Source organism: Pongo abelii, chromosome 7 (genome assembly GCF_028885655.2).
Source record: "Pongo abelii isolate AG06213 chromosome 7, NHGRI_mPonAbe1-v2.0_pri, whole genome shotgun sequence".
NCBI classification, from domain to species: Eukaryota; Metazoa; Chordata; class Mammalia; order Primates; family Hominidae; genus Pongo; species Pongo abelii.
The window spans coordinates 102,261,710-102,289,235 of record NC_071992.2 but is presented as its reverse complement, the minus strand read 5'-3'; the positions used below and the strand labels follow the sequence as shown (position 1 = coordinate 102,289,235).

The following is a 27,526-nucleotide window of genomic DNA, read 5'->3' as shown; positions in this document are numbered from 1 at the left end:
GGCACTTGGCATAGGACCACAGTGACATGGTAACAGACATAGACAAGCATGGCATGACCCTAAAGGCAACAACACACCTTTAGATAATAATCGTTCAGAAAAAAATCCCAGAGCTGAGGTTATAAATTCCAAGTTAGCTATAAACGTTCTTTGGGGAATTCCTTTAAAGATATGAGTTAAAATAAAACAGAAAATCAACACCTAAAATCTCCTAAAGAACAAAATGGAGAAATAATGAATCTCTACCAAGAACTGATTATTTTAGGTTTCTCATTTGGATGGCTCTCCCACAAGATAGGTGATGGGATTACTTCCAAAGTAATGAGTCTCCTACAAGGAGGAGTTATTTAGTCCAGTGAGGGGGAACAAGCTTTCTAGAAATAACTTTCCCTTCCCTTGACTCCATTCAAAATTAGAACCCATCAACCACTATTAACTACAATGCCCATATTAGTTAATAATCCTAGATTTCAAGTACTACTACATGTAAACTATTATAAAGAAAAAAGTTCCAAAGGAAATCAATAACTTTATTATGTAGGCATATGACTTTTATGAGAAATTAAACAAGAGTTTCCATCTGAAGGACAGAAATTGTTAAGAGGTAATATGCAGACCTCAGGCACCACATAATATACCCTCCAATAATGAACTACATTTCTCCCTAAATTCTTCATATTGCACGCTAACCTCTCCAGCATGAAATCTTCTACTGTATAACCTCTCTTTAAACATCTCCCTCTAATCTCAATTTCCTTCTGTTTTTATTATTTGGCAAAATTACACTTAAAAAAATAAACATTTCCACCATGGGACATGTATACCTATGTAACAAACCTGCACATTCTGCACCTGTATCCCAGAACTTAAAAAATTATTTAATTAAACCAGAGGGTAAAATAAATAAAACTCAGTTAATTTGCCTTGTAGAGCTATATGGAAGTGAGGAAGGTGCTCTTACATAAACCCCCTCTGCCTTCCACACTCATATGTGTATCTTCTTCCTGATAAGTCTGAGGTTGGGGGAACTGTGCCTTACTTTTCCTCTCCTGTATCCCCTAGTGTGGCAATCTTAGAGCCCAAGGAAGGAAAAGCTGGCAAAGTTGTCATATGCCAAGTGGCCAGTGTCTCCTGAAATGAAGGTAGGTTCACTTGGTCTCTCCTAAGCAGAAGAGAATGTCCAGGAAATAAAATATTTAAAAAACCATTGAAAATCCAACAAACCCCAGCCTTGAGGTGCGTATGGAGTGTGTGGCATAAGAAAGGAATCAAGTAGCAGCATTCAGAAGCAGTCCTGGGTTCATCCTAATGAGGTTTCTCCTTCATTCAGGGAGAGGTGGCTTTCCCATGCTGGGAGGGAGGTGGAAGGAGGCATGACTTAAGACGTTGGTGGTGGTCTCCTTAGCAGCCTGGATGCTGTTCATCTCCATGATGCCGTCCTTCCCAGATCTATCTGCACCATGTGCCTGCCCTTCAAAGGCCCATGTGATATCCTCAAAAGCCCGGCCACGGGTCTCAGGGACTTTGAAGAAGGTAAAGGTCAAGAAGGTGATGAGGAAGCTGGCGAAGATAATGAAAACATAGGCTCCTAAATAATAAGCAGCAGAGGGGAAGAGCAGTCCGACTGAGAAGTTGGAGGTACAGTTGGAGCAGCCGGCCATTGCAATCGCAGCTGGGCGGGGGCCCTGGCTGAAGAGTTCGGCCACAATAAACCAGGAAATGGGACCTGGTCCAATTTCAAAGGCCACAGAGACCAAGATAGCGCAGATAAAGACAAAGCTTATCCCATTATACTCATCCTTTAATAACAGTCATGAGCATGGAACAAAAAGCCATCTCTCCCCAGGCCTATCATATGCAGAGTCCTTCTTCCTGCCTTTTCTAGCAGAAATAGGGAAACTACAGTGAAGATAGTATTAAACACACCTGCACCAATGGTGGCATAGATGGGCTCTTGAACACCTGCATCCTTGAAGATTCCTGTTGAGTAATAGAACACAACATCGATTCCAGAGAGTTGTCGAGAGAGCTGGAGCACGATGGAAATGATGATTGGCTGTCGGTAGCTGGATACGCTACAGAGCTCCAGCACGGTGACTTGCTTTTCTTGTGACATCCTTGCACTCTCATCTTGCATCTCCTGGTTGTCTTGGGATACACCCTGGGTGCCCCACAACCACTGGAGGATCTACTTAGCATTCTCCTCTTCTCTTCTGTTAATGAGCAAAAACCTGGGACTTTCAGGGCAAAATGGAAGGGCTGCACTTTGTAGGACAGCAGGAAGGATGGTAAAGCCCAATAGTACTGGCCATAGCTCTTCAGACCCAAGGATGAATTTGAGTTCCAGACCAAAGATCTGGGCCACCAGAATTCCAACAGTGATGCCCAGCTGGTTGAGAGTGCCAAAGGTACCCTGCAGGGCAGTAGGTGAGATCTCTCCAATGTACGTGGACATAAAACCTGTGCACAGTCCACAGAAGAGGCCAGTAACCAAGCAGCCCAGGATCAGCATTTCAACCAACTCAGCCACTTTACACAATCCCATAAGGCAGCCACCAGAGACAGCCAACAGGTTGATGATAAGCATTGAATTGTACCTGTCAAAAGTGGTTGATAAAGAGTCTAACGGAAAAGGAGCCAGTCATACCAACAGTGGAGAATATGGCCACAGACAAGGACCAGAGGGACGTGAGCAACATCTCAGAGGGAGGGATATTTGCCTAGTCACTCAAAGTGTTATTGATAAATTCCTTTATGATCATCTCAGGAGCATTGATGACCTCAGTGTTGTAGCCAAATTGGAAAGAGCCAATTGTAGCAACTGTGATGGCAACGATCAGAGCTGGAGTGACCTTCTGTGTCCCTATGGCCCTAATCTAATTCTTTTCAAGTCTTCAAGAAAGATCCAGGAGTGTGATTCCAGAGATACCTTTTTCAGCCAACAAAACCTTCAAAATGTCCTTCTCAGCAACAAGTTTTCACCAGGTCCTCAGGAGTGCTCTAAACTCTAACCATTACAGCATCTCTCAAGTTATTTTTGTTTGTTATTTTGTTAATAGCTTAGTTTTTTGTTTTTTTGTTTTTGTTTTGTTTTGTTTTGAGACGGAGTCTTGCTCTCTTCCCCAGGCTGGAGTGCAGTGGTGCGATCTCGGCTCACTGCAACCTCTGCCTTCCAGGTTCAAGCCATTCTCCTGCCTCCGCCTCCTGAGTAGCTGGGATTATAGGCACGTATCACTACATCTAGCTAATTTTTGTATTTTTAGTAGAGATGGGATTTCACCATGTTGGTCAGGCTGGTCTCAAACTCCTGACCTCGTGATCTGGTCGCCTCAGCCTCCCAAAGTGCTGGGATTACAGGCGTGAGCCACCGCGCCTGGCCTAGCTTAGTTATTTTTATATAGATAATGAAACTAACATTGCTATGGTCTAGATTATTTTCTGCCTTTCTCTACGTGTCAGTCTAATATCATGTATATATATTTTTTTTCCTAGAAATTAGAGCTGCCTCAATGATGCTTTATTAACAGTTTATATTTTTGTAGAGCCCTTAACCTAAGAAGAATATTCTTTTACATTTTTAAAGGGTTGAGTTTGAAGAGTTGGGGGGAGGAAAAAGAACATGCTACGGAGACCATGTATGGCTCACAAAGCCTGAAATATTTTATTCTCTGGATCTTTACAGAAAAAGTTTACTAGTCCCTGCTTTATAATGACAAAATGAAACCAATCCTGGGATGTTATATTCGTCTTGATTTGGTTAACAAAAGGCCCTAGTACTATGAGATAGATACATTTTATTTACAAACAGAATGCTGCTTGGTAAGTAACAAGTTGAAAGTGAAAAAAAGAAAAATCCATCAAATTTCTTATTGGCGTAATATAGATAAGTAAACGTATATTAAAACTTGGCTGGGCATGGCGGCTCATGCCTGTAATCCCAGCACTTTGGGAGGCTGAGGTGGGAGGATCACTTGAGCCCGGGAGTTTAAGACCAGCGTGGGCAACAAAGTGAGACCCCCATCTCTACAAAAATTCAAATAATTAGCTGGGTGTGTGATACGTGCTTGTCCCAGCTACAGAGGAGGCTGAGGCAGGAGGATCACTTGAGTCCAGGAGATCAAGGCGGCAGTAAGCCATGATCTCACCACTGCACTCTAACCTGGGCAACAGAGCAAGACCTTGTCTCAAAAAAAAAGACTTGCCAGTTAAAAAAAATTAGTTAAAACAATTGTGAGCCAAAATTTCTGTATATTAGAGCAATATCATATGAAGAAATTAATGGGTTAAGCTTTTTTGTTTTTTTACAATCCTCACTTTTTAATTATAAAGGAGACGGTGATTGGGGAAAGAAGCAGAGATTTGATTTTGAATAGATGGTCTTATTAAACTTCTGATATAATAATTTGAGAATGTGATCTGAAGTTTGCTAGTTATCTATTGATTTCATTTATCTGTGATTATCTTTCCCTTAAAAAAGCAGATAATTGAGAAGCCCTGCACTGTTCTTTTTGTCTTTTTTTTTTTTTTTAATGTATTTATGAAGAAGGACAAAGCAAAGAACTTGGTTTTGTTACTGGATGAATGATATATTTTGGCAAATACTTAAAATAATTCATCTTTTTAAAGCAACCTAGACTTTAATTCTCACAGCAGCCTTATAAAATAGTTAGGACAAGTCTTATTATCTTATCACATTATAATAATTTTTGAAAAGAAGCTCACAGAGTTAAACTTCTTGAAAGTCAAAATGTTAGAGTGGAGATTAGAACATTTTTTTTTTTGAGACAGGGTCTCACTCTGATGCTTAGGCCACAGTGGTGTGATCACAACTCGCTGCAGCCTCAACCTCCCCGGGCCCAGGTGATTCTCCCACCTCAGCCTCACGAGTAGCTGAGGCTACAGATGCACACCACCATGCCTGCCTAATTTTTGTATTTTTTGTAGAGACGAGGTTTCACCATGTTGTCTGGGCTGGTCTTGAACTCCTGGGCTCAGGCAATCCACCTGCCTCAGCCTCCCAAAGTGCTGAGATTACAGGCATGAGCCACGACACCCAGCTCCTTATCTCTATTTCTTCTTTGAATCTATCACATTTAGTTTCAGTGTATTTTGGTAGCATTATAGAAATGATTGTAAAGATGTAGTGTTTTCTGAAGTAACAAAATTCAGTACTTTGAAAGGGAAAACCAGAATTACTTTTGGCTTTATCGTAGTCCATTTTTTTTTTTTTCTTTTTTTTCCAACTTTTATTTTAGATTCAGAGGGTACACGTGCAGGTTTGTTACGTGGCTAAATTATGTGTTGCTGGAATTCGGTGTACAAGTGATTTTGTCACCCAGGTAGTGAGCATTGTACCCAGTAGGTAGCTTTTTGACACTCGCCTACCTCCTGCCCTCCGCATTCTAGTAGGCCCCAGTGTCTATTGTTCTCATCTTTGTGTCCATGTATACTCAGTGTTTAGCGTCCAGTTACAAGTGAAAACATGCTGTATTTGGTTTTCTGTTCCCATATTAATTTGCTTGGGATAATGGCCTGCAGCTGCATCCATGTTGCAGCAATGGATGTGATTTAGGGTTTTTTTTAAATGGCTTTATAGTATTCCATGGTAACTGGACATTTTCTTTATCCAGTTCACCATTGATGGGCATCTCAGTTGATTGCATGTGTTTGCTAATGTGAACAGTGCAGTGATGAACTTAAGGATGTGTGTGTCACTTTGGTAGAACGATTTGTTTTTCTTTGGATATATTCTCAGTAGTGGGATTGGTGGATCAAATGGTGGTTCTGTTTTAAGTTTTTTTTAAGAAATCTCCAAACTGCTTTCTACGGTGACTGAACTAATTTATATTCCCACCAGCAGTGTATAAGTATTCCCTTTTCTCCACAACCTCACCAGCATCTGTTTTTTTTTTAATTATTTTTTTTTGAAATTTTAAGAATAGCCATTCTAAGTGGTATGAGATGGTATCTCATTGTGGTTTTGATTTGCATTTCTGTGATGATTAGTGATGTGAAACATTTTTTCATGTTTATTGGCTGCTGCTTGTATGTCTTTTTTTGAGAAGTGTTCATGTCTTTTGCCCATTTTTTAGTGGGATTGTTTTTTGCTTGTTCAATTGTTTAAGTTCCCTATAAATTCTGGATATTAGACCTTTGTCAGATGCACAGTTTGCAAATGTTTTCTTTCATTCAGTAGGTTGTCTGTTTAAGAAACCTGTTGATAGTTTCTTTTGCTGTATAGAAGCTCTTTAATTAGGTCCCACTTACCTGTTTTTGTTTTTGTTAGAATTGCTTTTGGAGACTTTGCCATGAAATCTTTGCCAAGGACTATGTCCAGAATGGTGTTTCCTAGGTTTTCTTCTAGGTTTTTATAGTTATAGGTCTTATATTTAAGTCTTTAATCCATTTTCAGTTGATTTTGTATATGGTGAAAGAAAGGGGTCTAGTTTCTATCTTCTGCATATGGCTAGGCAGTTATCCCAGCACCATTTATTGAATAGGGATTCTTTTCTCCATTGCTTATTATGGTCAGCTTTATTGAAGATCAGATAGTTGTAGATATGCAACTTTATTTCTGAGTTCTCTAACCTGTTCTGTGGCTTATGTGTCAGTTTTTGTACCAGTATAATGCCATTTGGGTTACTGTCTTGTAGTATAGTTTGAAGTCAGGTGGTGTGATGCCTACAGCTTTGTTATTTTTGCCTAGGATTGCCTTGGCTATTTGGGCTCTTTTTTGGTTCCATACAAATTTTAGAATAGTTTTTTGTAATTCTGTGAAAGATGATGTTGGTAGTTTGACAGGAATAACAAATAGGAATCTATAAATTGCTTTGGGCAGTAAGACCATTTTATCAATATTGATTCTTCCTGTCCATGAGCATGAAATGTTTTTCCATTTGTTTCTGTCATCTCTGATTTCCTGTTCATTGTGGTAAAAGATCTAACTGTATTCCTAAGTATTTTATTATTTTTGTGGCTGTTATGAATGGGGTTGCATTTTTTATTTGGCTCTCAGCTTGGGTGTTATTGGTGTATAGAAATGTACTGATTTTCATACATTGATTTTGTAACCTGAAAGTTTACTGAAGCCGTTTATCAGTTCCAAGAGCCTTTGATTAGACTGTTTATGGGGTTTTCTAGGTAAATAATCATATCATCTGTAAAGAGAGATGGTTTGAGTTCCTTTCTTTCTATTTGGATGCATTTCATTTCTTTCTCTTGACTGATTGCTTTGGCTAGGACTTCCAGTACTATATTTAAAAGGAGTGGTAAGAGTGGGCATCCTTGTCTTGTTCCATTTTTCAAGGAGAATGCTTCCAGCTTTTGCACATTCAGTATGATGTTGGCTGTGGGTTTGTCATAGATGGCTCTTATTATTTTGAGGTGCGTTCCTTCAGTGCTTAGTTTGTTGATGTTTTTTAAGGTAAAGCGATGTTGAATTTTATCAAAAGCCTTTTCTGTGTCTTTTGAGATGATCATGTGGTTTTTGTTTTTAGTTCTGTTTCTGTGATGAATCCCATTTATTGATCTGCCTGTTGAACCACCTTGCATCTCAAGAATAAAGCCTACTTGATTGTGGTATATTGTCTTTTCAGTGTGCTGCTGGATTCAGTTTGCAAATACTTTTTTGAGGATTTTTATGTTTATATTCTTTTTTCTTTTTCTTTTTATTAAGACAGGGTCTCACTCTGTCACCCATGCTGGAGTGCAGTGGTGCAATCTTGGCTCACTGCAACCTCCGCCTCCCAGGCTCAAGTGATCCTCCCACCTCCACCTCCTGAGTGGCTGGGGCTACAGTTGTATACCACTACGCCTGGGTAATTTTTTGTATTTTTTTGTAGAGTCGGGGTTTCTCCATGTTGCCCAGGGTGGTCTTAAACTCCTGAGCTCAAGCAATCCGTCCACCTCAGCTTCCCAAAGTGCTGGGATTACAGACATGAGCCACCATCCCCAGCCCATCTGCCTTCACCCGAGTTAATGACCTGAAGTTTTCCTTTTCCATTGTGTCTCTGACAAGTTTTGGTATCAGAATGATGCTGGCCTCATATAATGAGTAGGCAGGAGTCCCTTCTCTTCGATTTTTTGGAATAATTTCAACAGGATTGGTACCAGCCCTTATTTGTGCATTAGGTTGAATTTGGCTATGACTCCATCTAGTCCAGGGCTTTTTCTGGTTGGTAGATTTTTTTTTTACTACTGATTCAATTTTGGAACTTGTTATTGGACTGTTACAAGGATTTCATTTCTTCCTCGTTCAATCTTGGGATGTTTCTAGGAATTTATCCATTTCTTTGTGTTTTCTAGTTTGTATGCCTAGAGGTGTTTGTAATAGTCTCTGAGGGTTTTTGTTTTTGTTTTTGAGATGGAGTTTCACTCTTGTTGCCCAGACTGGAGTGCCATGGCGTGATCTCGGCTCACCGCAGCCTCCACCTCCCGGGTTCAAGCGACTCTCATGCCTCAGCCTCCCGAGTAGTTGGGATTACAGGCATGCATCACCACGCCTGGCTAATTTTTTATATTTTCAGTAGAGACGGGATTTCTCCATGTTGGTCAGGCTGTCTCGAACTCCTCACTTTAGGTGATCCGCCTGCCTCAGCCTCCCAAAGTGCTGGGATTGCAGGCGTGAGCCACCGCACCTGGCCTGGTTTTTGTATTTCTCTGGTGTTAGTGTTAATATTCCCATTGTCATTCTGATTATGTTTATCTGGATCTTCTCTGTTTCTTTTCTTTCTTTCTTTCTTTTTCTTTTTTTTTTTTTTTTGAGATAGTGTCTTGTTCTGTTGCTCAGGCTGGAGTGCAGTGGCACGATCTCAGCTCACTGCAACCTCCGCCTCCGAAGTTCAAGCAATTCTCCTGCCTTGGCCTCCCAAGTAGCTGGGATTACAGGTGCGTGCCACCATGCCTGGCTAATTTTTATATTTTTAGTAGAGACGGGGTTTCACCATGTTGATCAGGCTGGTCTTGAACTCCTGACCTCGTCATCTACCCACCTTGGCCTCCCAAAGTGCTAGGATTACAGGCATGTGCCACTGTGCCCAGCCTCTCTTTGTTTCTTGATTAATCCAGCTAGCAGTCTATAAATTTTGTTTATTCTTTTGAAGAACCAAGTTTTGGTTTCGTTGATTTTTTTTGTATGGCTTTCACATCTCAATTTTGTTCAGTTCAGTTCAGCTCTTAATTTTGTTATTTTCTTCTGCTAGCTTTGGATTTGGTTTGCTCTTGTTTCTCTGCTTCCTCTAGATATTATGTTAGGTTGTCAATTTGAGATCTTTCTAACTTCTTGATACAGGCATTTAGCACCATAAACTTTCCTCTTAGCACTGCTTTAGCTGTGTCTCACAGATTCTGGGATGGTAAATCTTCGTTTTCATTAATTTCAAAGAAGTCTTTGATTTCTGCTTTAATTTCATTGTTTACCCAGAAGTCATGCAGGAGCAAATTGTTTAATTTCCATGTAATTGTATGGTTTTGAGAGATCTTGATATTGATTTCTATTTTTATTGAGCTGTGATCCAAGAGAGTGCTTGGTTTGATTTCAGGTTTTTTTTAAATTTTGTTCAGAATTGCTTTATGGCCAAGCATGTGGCCTATCTTAGAGTATGTGCCATGCGCAGGTGAGAAGAATGTACATTCTGTTGTTCTTGGGTAGGGTACCTTGTAGATGTCTGTTAATGTCCATTTGATTAAGTGTCAACTTTAGATCTTGAATATTTTTGTTAGTTTTCTGCTTTAATGATATGTGTAGCACTGTCAATGGAGTGTTGAAGTCTCTCAGTATTATGGTGTGGTTATCTGAGTCTCTTTGTAGGTCTCTAAGAACTTGTTTTATTAATCTGAGTGCTCCAGTGCTAATTGTATATATATTTAGGATAGTTGTCTTCATGTTTAACTGAACTCTTTATCATTGTGTAATGTTCTTCTTTGTCCTTTTTTATCATTGATGATTTAACATCTGTTTTCTCTGAAATAAGAATAGCAGCTCCTGCTCTTTTTTGTTTTCCATTTGCTTGAGGTTTCTCCATTCCTTTTCTTTGAGCCTGTGGGCATCATTGCATGTGAGATGGGTCTCTTGAAGACGGCATACAATTGGGTTATGCATCTTTATCCAACTTGCCACTCTGTCATTTAAGTGGGGCATTTAGCCTGTATACATTCAAGGTCCATACTGATATGTGAGAATTTAATCCTGTCATCATGTGGTTAGCTAGTTGTTATGTGAACTTGATTGTATAGTTGCTTTACAGTGTCAGTGAGCTATGAACTTAAGTGTGTTTTTGTGGTGGCAAGTATTGGTCTTTCATTTCCATGTTTAGCATTCCTTTAAGGACCTCTTGTAAGGCAGGTCTGATGGTAAGAAATTCCCTTAGCATTTGCTTGTCTGAAAAGGTTTCTATTTCTCTTTTGCTTATAAACTTAGTTTAGCTGGATATGAAATTCTTGGTTGGAATTTTTTTTCTTTAAGGATGTTGAATATAGTCCCCTAGTCTCTTCTGGCTTATAAGGCTTCTGCTAAAAAGTCCACTGTTAACCTGATGGGATTCCTGTAGTAGGTGACCTGCTCCTTCTCTCTAGCTGTCTTTAAGAGTTTTTCTTTCATGTGGACCTTGGAGAATCTGATGACTGTGTCTTGAGGATGGTGGTTTTATATACTATCTTGTTAGGGGTTCTCTGCATTTCCTAAGTTTGCATGTTATATGTATGCATGCTGGCGAGGCAGTGGGCAGAGGCTCTGAGTGAGTGTGCACCTGTGGGGGTCCATCTTCAAAAGTCCTCCCTTGGGAAGGTGGGGGCCACTGGCAAGTGTTTCACCAGAATAGCTGAGGCTATGCTGCCTATGGGTGCGGCCAGGCAGGGACCCTGGGAGAGGCTGGCAGACAGGGATGTTCAGATGAGACAGGCCCCATTCCATGCACAAGACAGCCCTGCTGTCTCCACGTCTGGCTGCTAATAAAGGCTAAGACCACCTAGAGGAGTGTGGTGGCCTTGGGGAATGGATACCCATGGCCATGCAGCACTGTAGCCGTTCCCATGCTAAACCCTCTGTTCTCCACACAGACTAGAGTTCTGTCTCTGGCAGCTCTCCAGGTAGTTCTCCCTGCCATTTCAAATGTCTTGGAGGGGTCTTAGGGTCTCCTGCAGCTAGGATCTCTAAGGTCTGTGATGAGAGTGGGCCACTTCACACCAGTTTCACTTACCCTTTCCCTAGGAACTGCTAGGTGCCAGGAATGAGTCTTGGTGCTTGGCAACCCCATGCAGGGTTCCCAGCTTCCTCCTTTTTCAGATTCAGGGTCTGTGTCCTCTCCATATCCACTCTCATTGTCTTCTTTCTGAATATCTGTTCAGCATGTGCCAGTCTACTTGATGATGGTCTCTCTCAGTGGGAGAATGTTATGTCTTCCTGGCTGTGCCTAGTCAGCCATCTTGGCTCCTCTAGTTTTTCAAAAGTGTCTTGAGGACATAAAAAGTTACTACATATTTGTTTATTTTTATTTTTATTTTTTGAGACAGAGTCTCGCTGTGTCACTGAGGCTAGAGTGTGGAGGTGCGATCTCAGCTCACTGCAACCTCTGCCTCCTGGGTTCAAGTGATCCTCCCACCTCAGCCTCCCAAGTAGCTGAGATTACAGGCATGTGCCATGATGCCCAGGTAATTTTTGTATTTTTAGAAGAGATAGGGTTTCACCGTGTTGGCTGGGCTGGTCTTGAACCTCAAGTGATCCACCCACCCCAAAGTCTGGAATTACAGGCATGAGCCACCACAGCCAGCTGATATTTGTTAAGTTAAAAATAACATTTTAAGGTCCTAGGCCTCTATGAGGCCTGCACAAGTTGGATGAGGCCTTTATAGCCGCAGTAGGGGAGGGTGAGGGAGTCCAGTGATCACTAGTTTCTTTCACACTTCAACAAGCTTTTGTTTTTTGAGACAGTCTCGCTCTGTCACCCAGGCTGAAGTTCAGTGGCATGATCACAGCTCATTGCAGCCTTGACCTCCTGGACTCAGGCAATCCTCCTGCCTCAGCCTCCCCAGTAGCTGGGACTACAGGCACGTGTCACCATGCCCAGCTAATTTTTGTATTTTTGGTAGAGACGGGGTTTCGCCACGTTGGCCAGGCTGGCCTCGAATTCCTTGCCTCAAGTGATCTGCCCACCCCAGCCTCCCAAACTGCTGGGATTACAGGCATGAGCCACTGCACCTGGCCTCAACAAGTTTTTATGCCACTTTCCAGCATTCTCTTTTCTACCTCTTAAGTGAGCTAAGCTGTGGAGTTCTGTAGTCTATTCCATTAGCAATTTCTAAATACGTAATACATTATTATTAACTATGGTTATCATGCTGTGCAGCAGATCTCTAAACCTTATTCCTCCTGTCTAACTGAAACTTGGTACCATTTGACCAACATCACCCCATTCCCTCCTGCCACTCAACCCCAGCCTCTGGTAACCACCATTCTACTCTCTACCTGTGTGAGTTTGACTTTTTTAGATTCCACATATAAGTGAGATCATATAGTGTAGGTTGAGTATCCCTTGTCCAAACTGCTTGGGACTAGAAGTGTTTCCGATTTTGGATTGTTTTGGATTTTGGAATATTTGCATATACCTAATGAGATGTCTTAGGAATGGGACCCAAGTCTAAACATAGAGTTTATTTATGTTGCATTTATATCTTAATGCACATAACCTGAAGGTAATTTTATACAAGATTTTAAATAACTTTGTGTGTACGCTGAACAATCAAAAAGTAAAAGTGTCAGGTGTGGAATTTTCTACTTGTGGCATCATGTTGGCTCTCACAAAGTTTTGGATTTTGAAACATTTCAAATTCTGGATTTTCAGATTAGATTAGAGATGTTCAACCTATATTTGTCTTTCTGTACCTGGCTTATTTTACTTAACATAATGTTCTCCACTTAATATAACGTTCATCCACATTCTTACAAATGACAGAATGACAGAATTTTTTTCTCTTTTAAAGCTAAATAATACTCCATTTGTGTATGTTTGCTACTTTTTTTGTTTAATCCATTCATCTATTAACGGGTATTTAGGTTGTTTCCTAAGGCGTGGCTATTGTGACTAATGCCTTGGTGAATATGGCAGTACAAATATCTCTTTGACAAACTGATTTCAGTTCCTTTGGATATACATCCAAAAGTGGGATTGCTGGATCATATAGTAGTTCCATTTTTAGTTTTTGAGGAACCTCCCTGTTGTTTTCCATAATGCAATAGTTTTATTTTCTTAAAACAACAAAAAAAACTTTATAATTAGTTGATCGGCATGTTTATATAATTTGTGAGACTACAGACCATAGCCCTTGAAAAAAGATTAATTGAAAAATACAGAAACACTTTTTTTTTTATCCTGGAAAATGATCCATATGTTTCTATAAAAATATAACTTCACTGGCCCTTAAAAGTTTTTCTTTGTCCTATATCTCTTCCATTTGCTGTTTTTTTTTTTTAAAGGAATTGGTCTTCAAATAATTCCATGCCTCAAAATTTCTGCTTAATTCTCTTTTGATCTGCTTTATGCTTATTCAAAGCCAATTTAAAAGCTTTTTCTTCCTTCATTTTCTGGAACTAAGTTATATTCTGAAGTGGGAGTTTTTTGGAAATGAGTTGAAGTTTAAGGGCATAAATATCATTGACATTTTAATTGGATGGGATTATAGGATGACTTTTAAAATGGTTATATCTATATTTATCACAAGGTGGTACCAGATACCCACTTGTTACCAGGAACTGAAGCACTCCTGTGGGAACGTTTCATTATCTCTTTATTATTATTATTATTATTATTGAGGTGGAGTCTTGCTCTGTACCTCAGGCTGGAGTGCATTGGTGTGATCTCATTTCACTGCAACTTCTGCCTTCTGGGTTCCAGCGATTTCCCTGCCTCAATGTCCCAAGTAGCTGGGATCACAGGCACCCGCCACCATGACCGGCTGATTTTTGTATTTTCAGCAGAGATGGGGTTTCACCATGTTGGCCAGGATGGTCCTGAACTCCTGACCTCAGGTAATCCACCCGCCTTGGCCTCCCAAAGTGCTAGGATTATAAGTGTGAGCCACCACGCCTGGCCTCATTACCTCCTTAAAATAGACAAAATTTAAAGCCCCAAGGTATGCTAATACATTCATAGTACTCTTTGTGCATGTGAAAGCTCATGTGTAAAATGCTTAAAAGATAATTACAAGTACCCAACTTAAAGGTTCTTTTTTATTTTTTAGTTTGTTTTTGTGTGTTTTTTAAAATTTCTTTTCTGTTTTTGTCACAGTCATTAAAGGTTCTTTATATATCACTTCACTTGTGTTTTCATATATATTTTCAAAATTCCTCTTTATTGATGAACCTACAGAACTGAGATCAGTGTTCCTTTGTATGTAGTTATTTGTTGTACTTCAGTGCATTTTTTGGTTGCACTGTTTCTGGTACTGCTGAGACACAGTATTATTGGTATGAAAGAATTGCCTTAAACTTTGATGATGTTACTGCTACTTAGCGGCTTGAATCTAGATATTCAGATTTTCTACTTCTTAAGTCTTATATAGAGAAACCTCAGGAATATAGCTATTTATCTTGCCAGAGGAGTATTCTTGTCTTGACACTGCTCACATGGCTAGAGTACAGTCAGCTAGAAAAGTAGAAAATCAAAGTTTACTAACATATATGTAGGAGGTCACATCATTGGCATTTCTTTAAAAAATTCTAATTATTATGATCTTGCACATATCTATTTTAGGTTACATTTAAGATTTCACCGTACAGTTTTAGGTGAATTAACATCTCATTTCATCTTAGAATATTTGCTTATTAAGTTGAAAATAATTTACGTTAAAAGTTTAGTCTGTTTTATAGAATATGGTCCCTATGTTAGTAACATAACTTAGTTTTAAATATTTTCAAGATAGTATAAAATGTTAGGTTAGAAAACAACTGATTTGCAGATATGTGGAGTTGTCTACAAGCTCTCACCCGAGTGCCTATGTCAGTCTGTAGTACCATAGGAAGTGTACTTTTCTCTTATAAATTGTACAGTGTATGATTTTAGAAAAAATGATACACTGATTTTTGCAGTGCAGATCACGAGGTCAAGACATCAACGCTATCCTGGCCAACATGGTGAAACCCTGTCTCTACTAAAAATGCAAAAAATTAGCTGGGCGTGGTGGTGCGCACCTGTAGTCCCAGCTACTCAGGAGGCTGAGGCAGGAGAATCGCTTGAACTCGGGAGGCAGAGGTTGCAGTAAGCCGAGATAGTGCCGCTGCACTCCAGCCTGGCGACAGAGTGAGACTCCATCTCAGATAAATAAATAAATAAATAAATAAATATATATATATATTTAAAGTCATTATATTATAGCTTATAGTATTTATGTAATTTGGAGCTAAGTGATTTGAGAGATTATAAAAGAATGCACACAAAAAAGATTTAGATTATTCACTAAATTTCTACTTTTTTTTTTTTTTTTAAAGAGATGGTGTCTTGCCATCTTTCCCAAGCTGGTCTCGAACTTCCGGGGTCAAGTGATCCTTCCGCCTCAGCCTCCCAAAGTGTTGGGATTATAGGCGTGCCATGCCTGGCTGACAGTTTCTACATTTTTAATCGCATGAGTAATGTGATTTAGAATTCCTAGATCATGTTAAGGACAGTAATCAGTCTTTTTAGTAAGTCAGAGAATAATCAATGAATAGATTTAAAAGTAACTTTTTTACTTATACATACTATGTACACATTCAAATATGCCAGATCAATATATTTAATTTAATATTAATTTTCTTTCACTGCTGTGACGAGCTCAGTGACTTAAACAACACAAATTTATTATCTTAGGGTTCTGTAGTTCCGTATCTTGCCGTTCAGAAGCCAAAAATGGATCTGACTGGCTAAAATCAGCACTGGGAGAGCTGCATTCCAGAGACCCTAGGGAATATTACTTTTCTTTGCTTTTTTCAGCGTCTGTAGGCTTTCTGCATTCTTTGGCTGAAGGCGTCTTCCTCCATGTTCAGAACCACCATCAAATCATCATTCTGACCTTGTTTCCATTGACACTCCTTCTCTGACTTTTGCCTTCCTCTTTCATTTTTAAGGACTCTTGTAATTATATTGGGCCTACCTGGGTAATCCAGGATAATTTCCTGTTTTAATATTAGCTGATTAGCAGTCTTAATTCTATCTACAGTTCACTGTTGACATGTAACCAAACATTCAGACAGATTCCAGGGATTAAGATTGGGGCATCTTTGGGGGCCATTATTCTACCTATCGTAAATATCAAATAAAGAATAAAGACTACTACTTATCCTTTGGGTTGTTAAAACACAAACTTTGTGATTCGGCCACTTATCTGATAAAAATACAGAATAGAGTGGAAGCAAAATTTTAAAAATTAACCAGCCATATGAATATTATTAAACTTTATAACACCTAATCAGAATGAAGTGGGATTACTGAGAAAAATAATCTTTATTTAATTTTAGGGTTTGTTTTTGCTATTGTCATTTAATTGCTTAACTAGTATAATTATTACATTATGATGTTAACTTAAAAACACGATTGCATCACAAATTTCATGGTTTTTTTCTTTTTTGCTAATTTTTTAAAAACTTAAGAACTCCCCCCACCCCCCTCCCCTTTTTTTTTTTTTGAGACAGAGTCTTGCTCTATCGCCTAGGCTGGAGTGCAGTGGAGCGATCATGGCTCACTGCAACCTCTGCTTCCCGGGTTCAAGTGATTCTTCTGCCTCAGCCTCTCAAGTAGCTGGGATTACAGGCGCACGCCATCACACCCAGCTAATTTTTGTATTTTTAGTAGAGTTGGGGTTTCACCATGTTGGCTAGGCTAGTCTCAAACTCCTGACCTGATGGTCCTCCCATCTCAGCCTCCCAAAGTGCTAGGATTACAGATGTGAGCCACTGCGCCCAGCCAAGAAACCCTTTTAACCTCAAGTATACCGTGATTAATTAAAGTATACCAAGTGTATACACATTGGAATGTTGGCTTAGGACTAAGTAGTACAGTACCCTTACAGAAGACAAAATTAAATGAACATGTTTCTGAATAATAATTGGAATTTTCCGAAATTCAGACTGTTTTTTCATTAAGTAGACAGTTTTCTTAGGGCACTACACTGTCAGTAATGTTTATGTATTTTGTAGTCATATATAAATTAGTTTTAAGAGTCGGTCAGAGCATAGTGTCAATAAGTTCCAGATTCAGTGTGTAGTTAGCTTCATCTAAATTTCTGATGACAGCTCTGACCCTTTGAACAACATCTCTGTATAAAGAGAATTTATTAAAACTGTGTGGTTTGGTTCATGCAAATTACTAACATTCAGTGCTGCAAGTAGATGACTTTTATTTTCTACAATGGATGGTAGTTAACAGCAGCAACAAAAAGACTGTAGAGCAAGCTTGTCCAACCTGCGGCCCATAGGCCACATGGAGCCCAGGACAGCTTTGAATCTGGCCCAACACAGATAAGTAAACTTTCTTAAAATATGAGAGTTTTTGGAATTTTTTTAGCTCATCAGCTATCGTTAGTGTTATATTTATTGTTAGTGTTTCATATTTAGTCAGTACCAGAATAAGTTTTCTAATTTTTTATTTCCCATGATTTCAATGAATCATTTTTTATGATAGCATTATGCTTATTTCTACTTTGTTTCCATCTAGGTTCTTCCTAATTTCTGCTGTTTCATCATAGGTCATTTCTGTATCTAATTTCATTTGCTTATATATAAAAGTGTTTATGTTTCTTTGAATTATTGTCATCTGACTTGGGAAGACCTATTTTATTGTGTCTTTTTTCCTTTATAATCTTTGAAGTTGAAGAAATACTTGAACAAGCAGACTACCTGTATGAAAGCGGAGAAACAGAAAAACTTTATCAGTTGCTAACCCAGTACAAGGAAAGGTAAGCAATGTAGGATAGGCCTAGGCTTGTGGTTTCCTCAAAATTTTTGTTATTTAACAATTAAAATGACCCTTAGTGCTTGAGGTTTTAAAAATTGATTATTGTAGTTTTTACTTCAAAATATTTCTTAGAGTTTAATTTATAATATACTATTTGTTTCTTACGTTAAATGCTGCATGTATCTCATTGATTTAGAAAAGGTGTTACTACTTACTCTAGTGGAATGTTGAAATTTTTTTTGATTTTTCCATTTTGCTTTAGATGATACAAGATAGTTATTGAATATATGTTTATCCCTTCTAGCTATATTGTGTATTTCTCATTCTTTTTCTTTTAAAGTAATTTTGTATTGGTATAGATTAAATGAATTCATTGAGATGTAGGATGTTGCATGCCACCATTGAGTGGTAACTGTGTATTACTTTAGAAGGATAGTCTTTCAGAGAAACCAAAAATACCCCCTTTTTCTATTTTTAGTATTAGATTGTATGTTTAGTGTAGAATATCAGTGTGTACTCATTTTTGGGAGGAGTGTGGAGTGAGAGAAAGACTCAACCCTGTAAAGTAAGTCATATGGCTAAATAGCATTTCTAGATCACTAATCTACCTCATCTCCTAAACTAAAAATATTGAGTCATTTTCATCTGCCTTTTTTAGATTTTCAAAACCAGTTTTCTCCCCAGGACCCATCAATTTTACTTTCTAAATAGCTACATGATTGATCTTCCCTTCTCCATTCTCCCCTCAGTAATTCAAGGTGGCTGGTTTGGCATTTTATTGTCATTTCATTGATAACTTGAAAAATAAGCTGTAAGGTAGTTACTCCATATTCACTGAATGATAACTATCTTAATTAAAGGAACCTTTAGTTTCAAATTTTTATTTTTTGTTAAAAAAATACAAAGTTAGGATTAAAGGCAAACATTTAATAAAAAGGAATTTATTTATTTTATTTTATTTTATTTTTTTGAGACAGAGTTTTGCTCTTGTTGTCTAAGCTGGAGTGCAATAGCGCAATCTTGGCTCACTGCAACCTCTACCCCCCGGGTTCAAGCGATTCTTCTGGCTCAGCCTCCCGAGTAGCTGGGATTACAGGCATGCGCCACCATGCCCGGCTAATTTTGTATTTTTAGTACATGTTGTTCAGGCTGGTTTCGAACTCCTGACCTCAGGTGATCTGCCCGCCTCGGCCTCCCAAAGTGTTGGGATTACAGGCGTGAGCCACCGTGCCTGGTGGAATTTAATTTTTACAATTATTTCTGTCAGTTGTGGTGGTTAATAATTTATTAACCATTTCTTATGTCATTATATGGAAATGGCAGTTCTTCAAAGAATCCAATGCTGTTACCTGAAGTAACCCATGCATCATGGCATGGTATTCAAACATAGGATTTATTTTGAGATTACATTATATTCAACCATTCATTCATTAGCAAATAATTGTCAAAAACTATTTTGTGTCAGGTGCTGTATTTGAGACTAGGGATTCAGCAGTTTTGTATTTTTAGAACATGACCATGTCTATAAAATTTATGTATTTTATGATACTGTATGAACCACTGAGTGAGCTATTTGAAACACAGTGCCAGTGAGGCCAAGCCTCAAGTTAATATGTTGAGTTTTGTAGAGCAAATGTTCAGAGAATTTGAATGCAAAGATATTTTTGAAAGAAGTCAGTATTGTAGATACTAGAGGTAAGTTAATGTTTATGAATATTAGACATTTTTATAGGAAATTTTAGCAAATAAAGGTTTTATATTAAAGAAAATAATAAATTTAGCATTATTACTAATGGCTTTTGATATCATGTTACTAGCTTCCTAAGCTGAAAGACCATAGTGTATTCATTAGTAATGCAACCCTTAATTTTTAAATGTGAGCTAAAATGGTTGTTTTATATTTTATTTCATATTAGTGAAGATGCAGAGTTACTGTGGCGTTTGGCACGGGCATCACGTGATGTAGCTCAGCTTAGCAGAACCTCAGAAGAGGAGAAAAAGCTATTGGTGTATGAAGCCCTAGAGTATGCAAAAAGAGCACTAGAAAAAAATGAATCAAGTTTTGCAGCTCATAAGGTGAGTTGCTTACCAAAGCTATTACCATGTACTGAGAGGTACATTTTCTATATTTTTCTATTATCTCTAATTTACATTGGAAGAACAATTTCTCTATTTTAAGTTTTTTTTCTTTTTATTCAATCTTATATCTTAAGGATAATTTCTCTATTTTAAAGAAGTAGGGAAGATATTTTTACAAGTTTTTCAAAAAGAAGTCTTTGTTTTTGTAAACATTTGGTCTAACTTCGTATGTATTTGATAAATTACTTTTGTGAATGCTTATTTTTAAACAGGAGTTTAGTAATTTCATGAATTACCTATATCTATATTCTTAGTAGTGTAAGTGCTTCACAGATGTTTTCTCATTTTCCTCACGTTATATTTCTATTTAGAGGTAGGAATATAACAGCTAGACAACTGAGACCTAGAATGACTTTTCACATGTAACTCAGCTGCTTTCAGGATTTCTTGTTGGTTCACAACAACGTTTTTCAGTAAATCGTACAGGGAGATGAGGTGGTCATTTGCCTTCTGGATTGTTGGACTTCATAGAACCCAAAGGCAGGGTGAAGTTGGACCTTGGGAAAAAATTGGCTTGATTGCTCCGAGACTTCATTAATTGTTTCTCTACTCTGCTGTTACCTGAAAATGTTCTTCATTGCAGACATTTTTTTTCTCCTTATCCTAAGTCTTGTGACTTTCCACAGCACCTGGGTTGTTGAAGCATGGCTATTTTAGATTCATTTCTTGGGAAAGAAACTCAGGTCATCTCAGTTTGGGTCTGCTGTCCAACTGTGGCTGTGGAGACAAGGTCACAGTTGACATTGTGGCTTTTCTTACTATAACAATGCAATGTGAGAGTAGATGGAACTCCAAGAAAAGAAAATGAGAAAACATTCAATTAGATATTCTTCTAAATTGATACTCAGACCATAAACATGAACCATTATCTCATTGTGTTGGTAACTTTCTTGGAAAATTCACCACTTTCTTCCTTGTATTATAGTTCTCTATAACATGTCCTATCCCTGAGGTTTTTTTGTTTTGTTTTGTTTTGTTTTGTTTTGTTTTAGACATAGTCTCATTCTGTTGTCCAGGCTGGAGTACAGTGGTGTGATCTTGGCTCACTGCAACCTCCATCTCCCGGGTTCAAGTGATTCTTCTGCCTCAGCCTCCCAAGTAGCTGGGATTACAGGCACATGCTACCATGCCCAGCTAATTTTTGTATTTTTAGTAGAGATAAGGTTTCACCATGTTGGCCAGGGCCTCAAAGTCCTGACCTCAGGTGATCCACCCACCTCGGCCTCCCAAAGTACTGTTACAGGCGTGAGCCACTGTGCCCAATCCTATTCCTGAGTTTCTAGAGGGCCATGTCCACTTTTCTTTATATATTCCATTACATTTAAGACAGTTTTTATGCTCAGTAACTTTTTGTTGGATGAGAATGACTGTTGAAGAATATTATACAGTTTTACCTTGTATTGAATGGAATATTAAGAATATTATTGTTCTTACACTTTTTTTAATTTTCAGTGGTATGCAATCTGCCTTAGTGATGTTGGAGATTATGAAGGCATCAAGGCTAAAATTGCAAATGCGTATATCATCAAGGAGCATTTTGAGGTACTGATGAATTATTCAAATTCATGAATTTTAAAAGTCATATTTTTCTGAATAGATTTTTGTTTTCATTATCTATTGCTGTATTTCAAACCACCTATGATAACAGTGGAGTAGAGCCATGACAGTTTGTTATTTCTTTTTTTTTTTGAGATGGAATTTCGCTCTTGTCATCCAGGCTAGAGTGCAATGGTGCTATCTCAGCTCTCTACAACCTCCGCCTCCCGGGTTCAAGCAATTCTCCTGCCTCAGCCTCCCGAGTAGCTGGGATTACAGGTGCACACCACCACATCTGGCTAATTTTTGTGTTTTTAGTAGAGGCGGGGTTTCACCATTTTGGCCAGGCTGGTCTCAAACTCCTGACATCAGGTGATCCACCTGCCTCGGCCTTTCAAAGTGCTGGGATTATAGGTGTGAGCCACTGTGCCCAGCTGACAGTTTGTTATTTCTTGCAATTCTGTGGGTTAACTGAGCGCAGTGGCACTTCTACATTGCTTGGTATAGCTGAGGTCATTTAGACAGCTGCATTCACCTGGGCCCTCAGCTGAGACTACAGTGTCCGAGATGGCCTCTCACCTATGAGAGTTTCTCCTCGCTTGTTTTTTTATCACTTAGTTGTCTAGCTCAACCTTCCTTATAGCATGGTAGTTGGCTTCCAAGAATGAGTGTTCCATGGGAAAAGATCCAATGTGCAAACTTCTAGCAAGCCTCTGCTTGCATCACACTTGGTAATATCCTGTTAATCTAAACAAGTCACAAGGGCAAGCCCAATTTCTGTGGGAGGGGACCATTGACACAAGTTCCTGAATATGGAAAGCGTGGTCCAGTGTAACAGTCTTTAACACAATTGACACACCACTCCTTGTAGTAATAATTCTATTTAAGATTGATACCTGTGTGTGTATTGTATGTGTGTTTTATTAAAAATATTTTCCCCTAAAGTTAATTATTTATAGTAAGCTGTTAGGTGCTAGGAATTGCATAGGAGTCTATATATTTCTTAACATGGATGAACTTCATTGTCTCAAAAAAAGAAAGCTACCACAAAAATACCAGCATATTTATTTCTCTTTTGAGATTATAGGAAGGAAAAATGATGGAAACATACATAGGGATAGTGCTGAACTTGCTATTTAAATAGTTTTTCATAATTTTATGGTTTAGTGTCAATTCCTAGTTTATATAACAACTAGTGAAAAAGAATGGCTGGGAGTCAAGAGACCTAGCTTTTCTTGTTCAGGTATGGATAGTAATATATACATAATAACTGACATTTTATAATGTAACAATTTACCTGTTTCACAGTTTAAAATCCTTGAAATGAGATAACATGATGTAATCGCTGGAACCTTACATTGTAGTTGGCAGTGATTCTTTCTTTCTTAGTGGCACATAAACTAATGGTGTGTCATTTTTGATATTTTAGATTCAGGGAAACACAGTAATTTTCTCAGTGGCATTAGATAAATTGCTTAATTTCTCTGTGCCTCAGGATGTAGAAATACATGACATAACTTCCAAAGTGAATAATGAAGAACTGTAGAAAATACATAAATATATACTTTCCATTTTTTTAAAAAACAGTGAAGATTATAGATTATAAATAACAATGTTTTATATAAGCTTTCAAATGTACACGTTTATATTTTAAATGGCAGTATTTAGTATTTACATATTAAAAAGATCATTTATACTACTTACATTTCAAATTCCATTATGTATCTAAAGTGGTAACATCTTTGGATTATTTTTGAAAGACCAATGGCAGGAAGGATTGATTATAAAATCAATCGAGGGGCAGCGAGTGCGGCTGCCACAGTCCGCCGGGGACCTAGTCTGAGCTCACCTGCCTCTGGAGGAAACAGCCAGACGTCTCAGAGGTCAGTCTGTTCAACAACTGGGACCCCAGGGCCTTCTGTATGTTCAGCAAAGAGAGCTCACAGTGACCTCCCCAAAGGATGGCTCCATCTCCATTCTGGGTTCTGATAATGCCACTACTTGTCACATTGTGGTCCTGTGGCACACAGGTTATGGGGCCACCTGCTTGACACATTGTGATGGAACCGACACCAAATCTGAGGTCCCCTTGATCATGAACTCCATGAAGTCTTTTTCTGACTGCGCTCTATGTGGAAGGCTGGAAGTATACCTCGTGGAGGCTTCAGTGACGTGGGAGGCAGTTGTCACAAAAACTCACTCATTAACTTCTTAGTGAATTTGACAGGCAAGAAGATGACATTCACTTAGTGATATTATGATTATGTGTGACAGAATTAAATGACTGGGAAGAAAACGAATACCACTTTCTAATAATATATGGCATTGCTGTCAACTTAAGACTGCAAAGATTTACAGAGCCTCCTTTTCTTTTTTTGTTTGAGACAGAGTCTCCTCTGTTGCCCAGGCTGGGGTGCAGTGGCATGATCTCGGCTTACTGCAACCTCTGCTTCCAGGGTTCAAGTGATTCTCCTGCCTCAGACTCCCAAGTAGCTGGGATTACGGCTGCCCACTGCCACACCCGGCTAATTTTTGTATTTTTAGTAGAGACAGGGTTTCACCATGTTGGCCAGGCTGGTCTCAAACTCCTGACCTCAAGTGATCCGCCCACCTCAGCCTCCCAAAATGCTGAGATTACAGGCATAAGCCACCGTGCCTGGCCTACAGAGCCTCCTTTCAAGATGGAGGTCTGGAGGAGCAGCTGCGTGCTGCGTGAGCTTTAGCAGGAGGACCAATGATTAGCATTTACGATGCAAAGACAGAACAACTTCATATAGGACCGTACTCCTGGACACCATTTCCACATGTGGATTTCTGCTTGCATCAAGATGACAAGCAAATACTAGAGAATCTTTCCACTTTGTGTCTGGCCGAGCCACCTCCCTTTGTTGAACATGTTAGATCTACCTTGATGTTTAAAAAAAAAATACCGCTCCAACTAACACACTGTTTCCTGGAAATAAAGCCCTACTCTACAAAAAAAATGAAGATGGCTTGTGGGAAAAGATCTCTTCTCCAGGAAGCTAAAAAAATAGGAATTACCAAAGAAAGCAGAACCTTCTTGGCCTGACAGAGACCATTGGTGGGGCCAGCAAGAATCCAAATTTGGAACCTACATCCATTGGGTCTTAGGTCTTCTCCTTCCTTCCTCAGTGTTCTTCAAATGACTTTCAAAATAAAACCTTATTTTGGCAAAGGCAAAAAAAAAAAGGAAAATTAAACCCTGATCCCCCGAGGCATCCATTGTGATGAATTAACTTCCTTCCTATGCATCTAGAATGGGACTACAGTATCTCTGTATCATCCTTACGAAATGGAAAAAAATAGTTACTTATACAATTTTTTTGTAGGGCTTAATTTTTAGTTGAACTCCCAATTGGGAATGGTTGCTTAGAGCATAAGTTGCATATAAACATGTTAAGATACTTATTTATTTTTTTACCACAACCTTATGAGTTAAGTACATGACTTTTCTATAAAAGAGAAAAAACTCAGTCATGGTAAGAATATAGATCTTGCAACCAGCTCAAGGTCATTAAGCTGTGACTTGAATCCTGGCAGTCTGGTTTCAGAGACCATGCTCTTAACCATTACAAATATTTGAAAATGTGTACCTCACACATTACTAAACTGAAAGCAAAAATGTGGGTTTATAGAAAAGCATAAACTAGGAAATCTTAATTTTTTCAAAAAGAGTCCTTTTAATATGAACAACATTAATCTGTAAGATTTCTTTAGTGGTTTTCAACAAAATAATGGATAAAAGAAGGAACAGTTTCTTTAAAAGTATTCTGTAGTTTATGCTTTACACTAATTCACATAGTAAATATAAATTAGGGAGATAACATATTTTACATTGCACATAATTATTCTATTAATATTCTATAAACTGTTTATTTTTCCTTTGGTAAGTACAGATGGGGGAAGTTGAACAAAATCTGCATACAAGAAGAGACTTTCTAAAAATAGAAAAGACTTTCTAAAATCTGCATACAAGAGACTTTCTAAAATTACATTTTTTCTAAAAAACTAAAATGCACTTTTCTTTAGGAAAGAATGACTTTTATTTAGTATCCATCTACAGTTTGCCAAGAAAGTATTTGCTTATCCATTTTTCCTTTCATCTGGAAGAAACATTAAGAGCTATAGATTAATTTACAAAATTAATTTATGTATTTCATGTTTTTTTCTCATCTTGATAGACACTTACTATAAATGTCTGAACCATACACAATAGTAACCTTAGTACAAGTCATTAATAGTGTTTTGAAATGAATTTAATCAAAGAATCAGGAGGAAGAAAGTTGATATTATAATGGGAGAATCGAAACACACAATTGCATTTTTTTAAAAATCATGGCTTCTTCAGCAAACACAGTAAAGCACTTATTGATGTTTAGGAAACAAATATGATTTATTTTTCTCATTTCTTGTTAGAAAGCAATTGAACTGAATCCTAAAGATGCTACTTCAATTCACCTTATGGGTATTTGGTAAGAAAATTTCTTTAAATATTTCAGTAGTATTTAGGGTGATATTATTTTGTAGTATGTATAAATATCTTCTTTTGCATATATAAAAAAAATTAAATATTTTAAAATATTATCTGACAGCTTAGAGTGCTAAATCCATTAACTAGCACTCGTATATGTATTGTTAGAACATACTAAATTTGATTATGACCATGTTAAACATTGTTATTCAGGTCATTTAGAAACATGTACAGACTGAAAAGTCTATTCTTATTTACCATGCTAAATGAAATTAGATTAATGTAACTATAGTAAAACAGTAGAATGCCCCAAGAGGGTCTTTGTGTCTTCAAAGTGTGTCAGATACAGTCTTGATTAATTTGAGGAATGATATAATCCGATTTTCAATCTTTCTATTTTTATGTGATCTTATGTCCACTGTAGATTATTATTTTGCTGGCATGAGGCTTTATCAAAGTGTTATGTACTTGATGGTTTAAGAGTCTGTTTTGAGATAGATGGGACACTCTTTTGAGTATAGCCTGCAGACCTGAATATTTACTGCCATCTAAGAAGGGTACCAGTGTAAACTGTCCTGTATCAAACTCTTTTAAAAGAGAAATATATTCTTCAGGATAAAGGACATATTAAGCTAACACACTCACTGAGGATTAATGATAATTGAGGGGCAGTCACCAAGTCAGATGCTAGTAAGCAAACCCAAATGAAATAGCAATTTCTGCCTTAAGGACTTCAGACCCTAGTCAAAGATCCAACACTTTCCTACTTATTTCTGAAAGTTGTAAAGATCTTTGGAGGTTAATCATTTGCTTTGCCCCTGTAAAAATGCATTTAAGTTGTTGGTTGCTGTTACTTATACATTTGATGTTTAGCTTTCTCATTTTTCTTGAGTAAGGTTTAACTTCTCTGAGTTTTTCTTATATGAAAAATAGGGGAAATTATCCTATCTCATATATAATTGTTACAAGGAATAAATGAGAGAATCAGCCCAGTACCTGGCACAATGCACTCAGTGGTAGATGTATATTATATTACTGTTATTAGTATAACTGTTTACTATTTATATTTAATCACAAAATACACCCCCCAGCTAAAGGAACACTATGTCAGTCTCTGGATTACCTAGTAGATATCATGTAAAGCACAAGTTGTTTAAACATACAGTAGAAGATTCCTTTTATGGTATTAAGATGCTTAGTTAACTTTAAGAGAAAAGAAGGTAGAATTTGAATGTATAAAATTGTTTTATTTCCCTGTAGGTGCTATACATTTGCCGAAATGCCTTGGTATCAAAGAAGAATTGCTAAAATGCTGTTTGCAACTCCTCCTAGTTCCACCTATGAGAAGGTAGTACGATGTCCTTTAAATTAGTACCGATTTCTTAACCACAGCGCCATTCTACCGTGTGTTCACAAATGTGGAGCTCTGATTCAGTGAGGG

General features: G+C 38.0%; 1 protein-coding gene and 2 pseudogenes across 6 annotated transcripts in view; 2 read left to right on the top strand and 1 right to left on the bottom strand.

Moving 5' to 3' along the window:
- Positions 1–27,526, top strand: part of RMDN1 (regulator of microtubule dynamics 1) — a 42,110-nt gene that overhangs the window by 7,790 nt on the left and 6,794 nt on the right. For all 6 annotated transcript variants that reach the window (XM_024250588.3, XM_009243914.4, XM_054560923.2 and 3 more), the window contains 5 exon segments: positions 17,832–17,919; positions 19,835–19,994; positions 21,510–21,599; positions 26,031–26,086; positions 27,346–27,433. In XM_024250588.3, the coding sequence (XP_024106356.3) occupies positions 17,832–17,919; positions 19,835–19,994; positions 21,510–21,599; positions 26,031–26,086; positions 27,346–27,433 (482 nt within the window).
- LOC134761881 (solute carrier family 2, facilitated glucose transporter member 3-like) lies at positions 1,323–2,660 on the bottom strand (annotated as a pseudogene).
- LOC103891350 (protein N-terminal asparagine amidohydrolase-like) lies at positions 22,269–24,838 on the top strand (annotated as a pseudogene).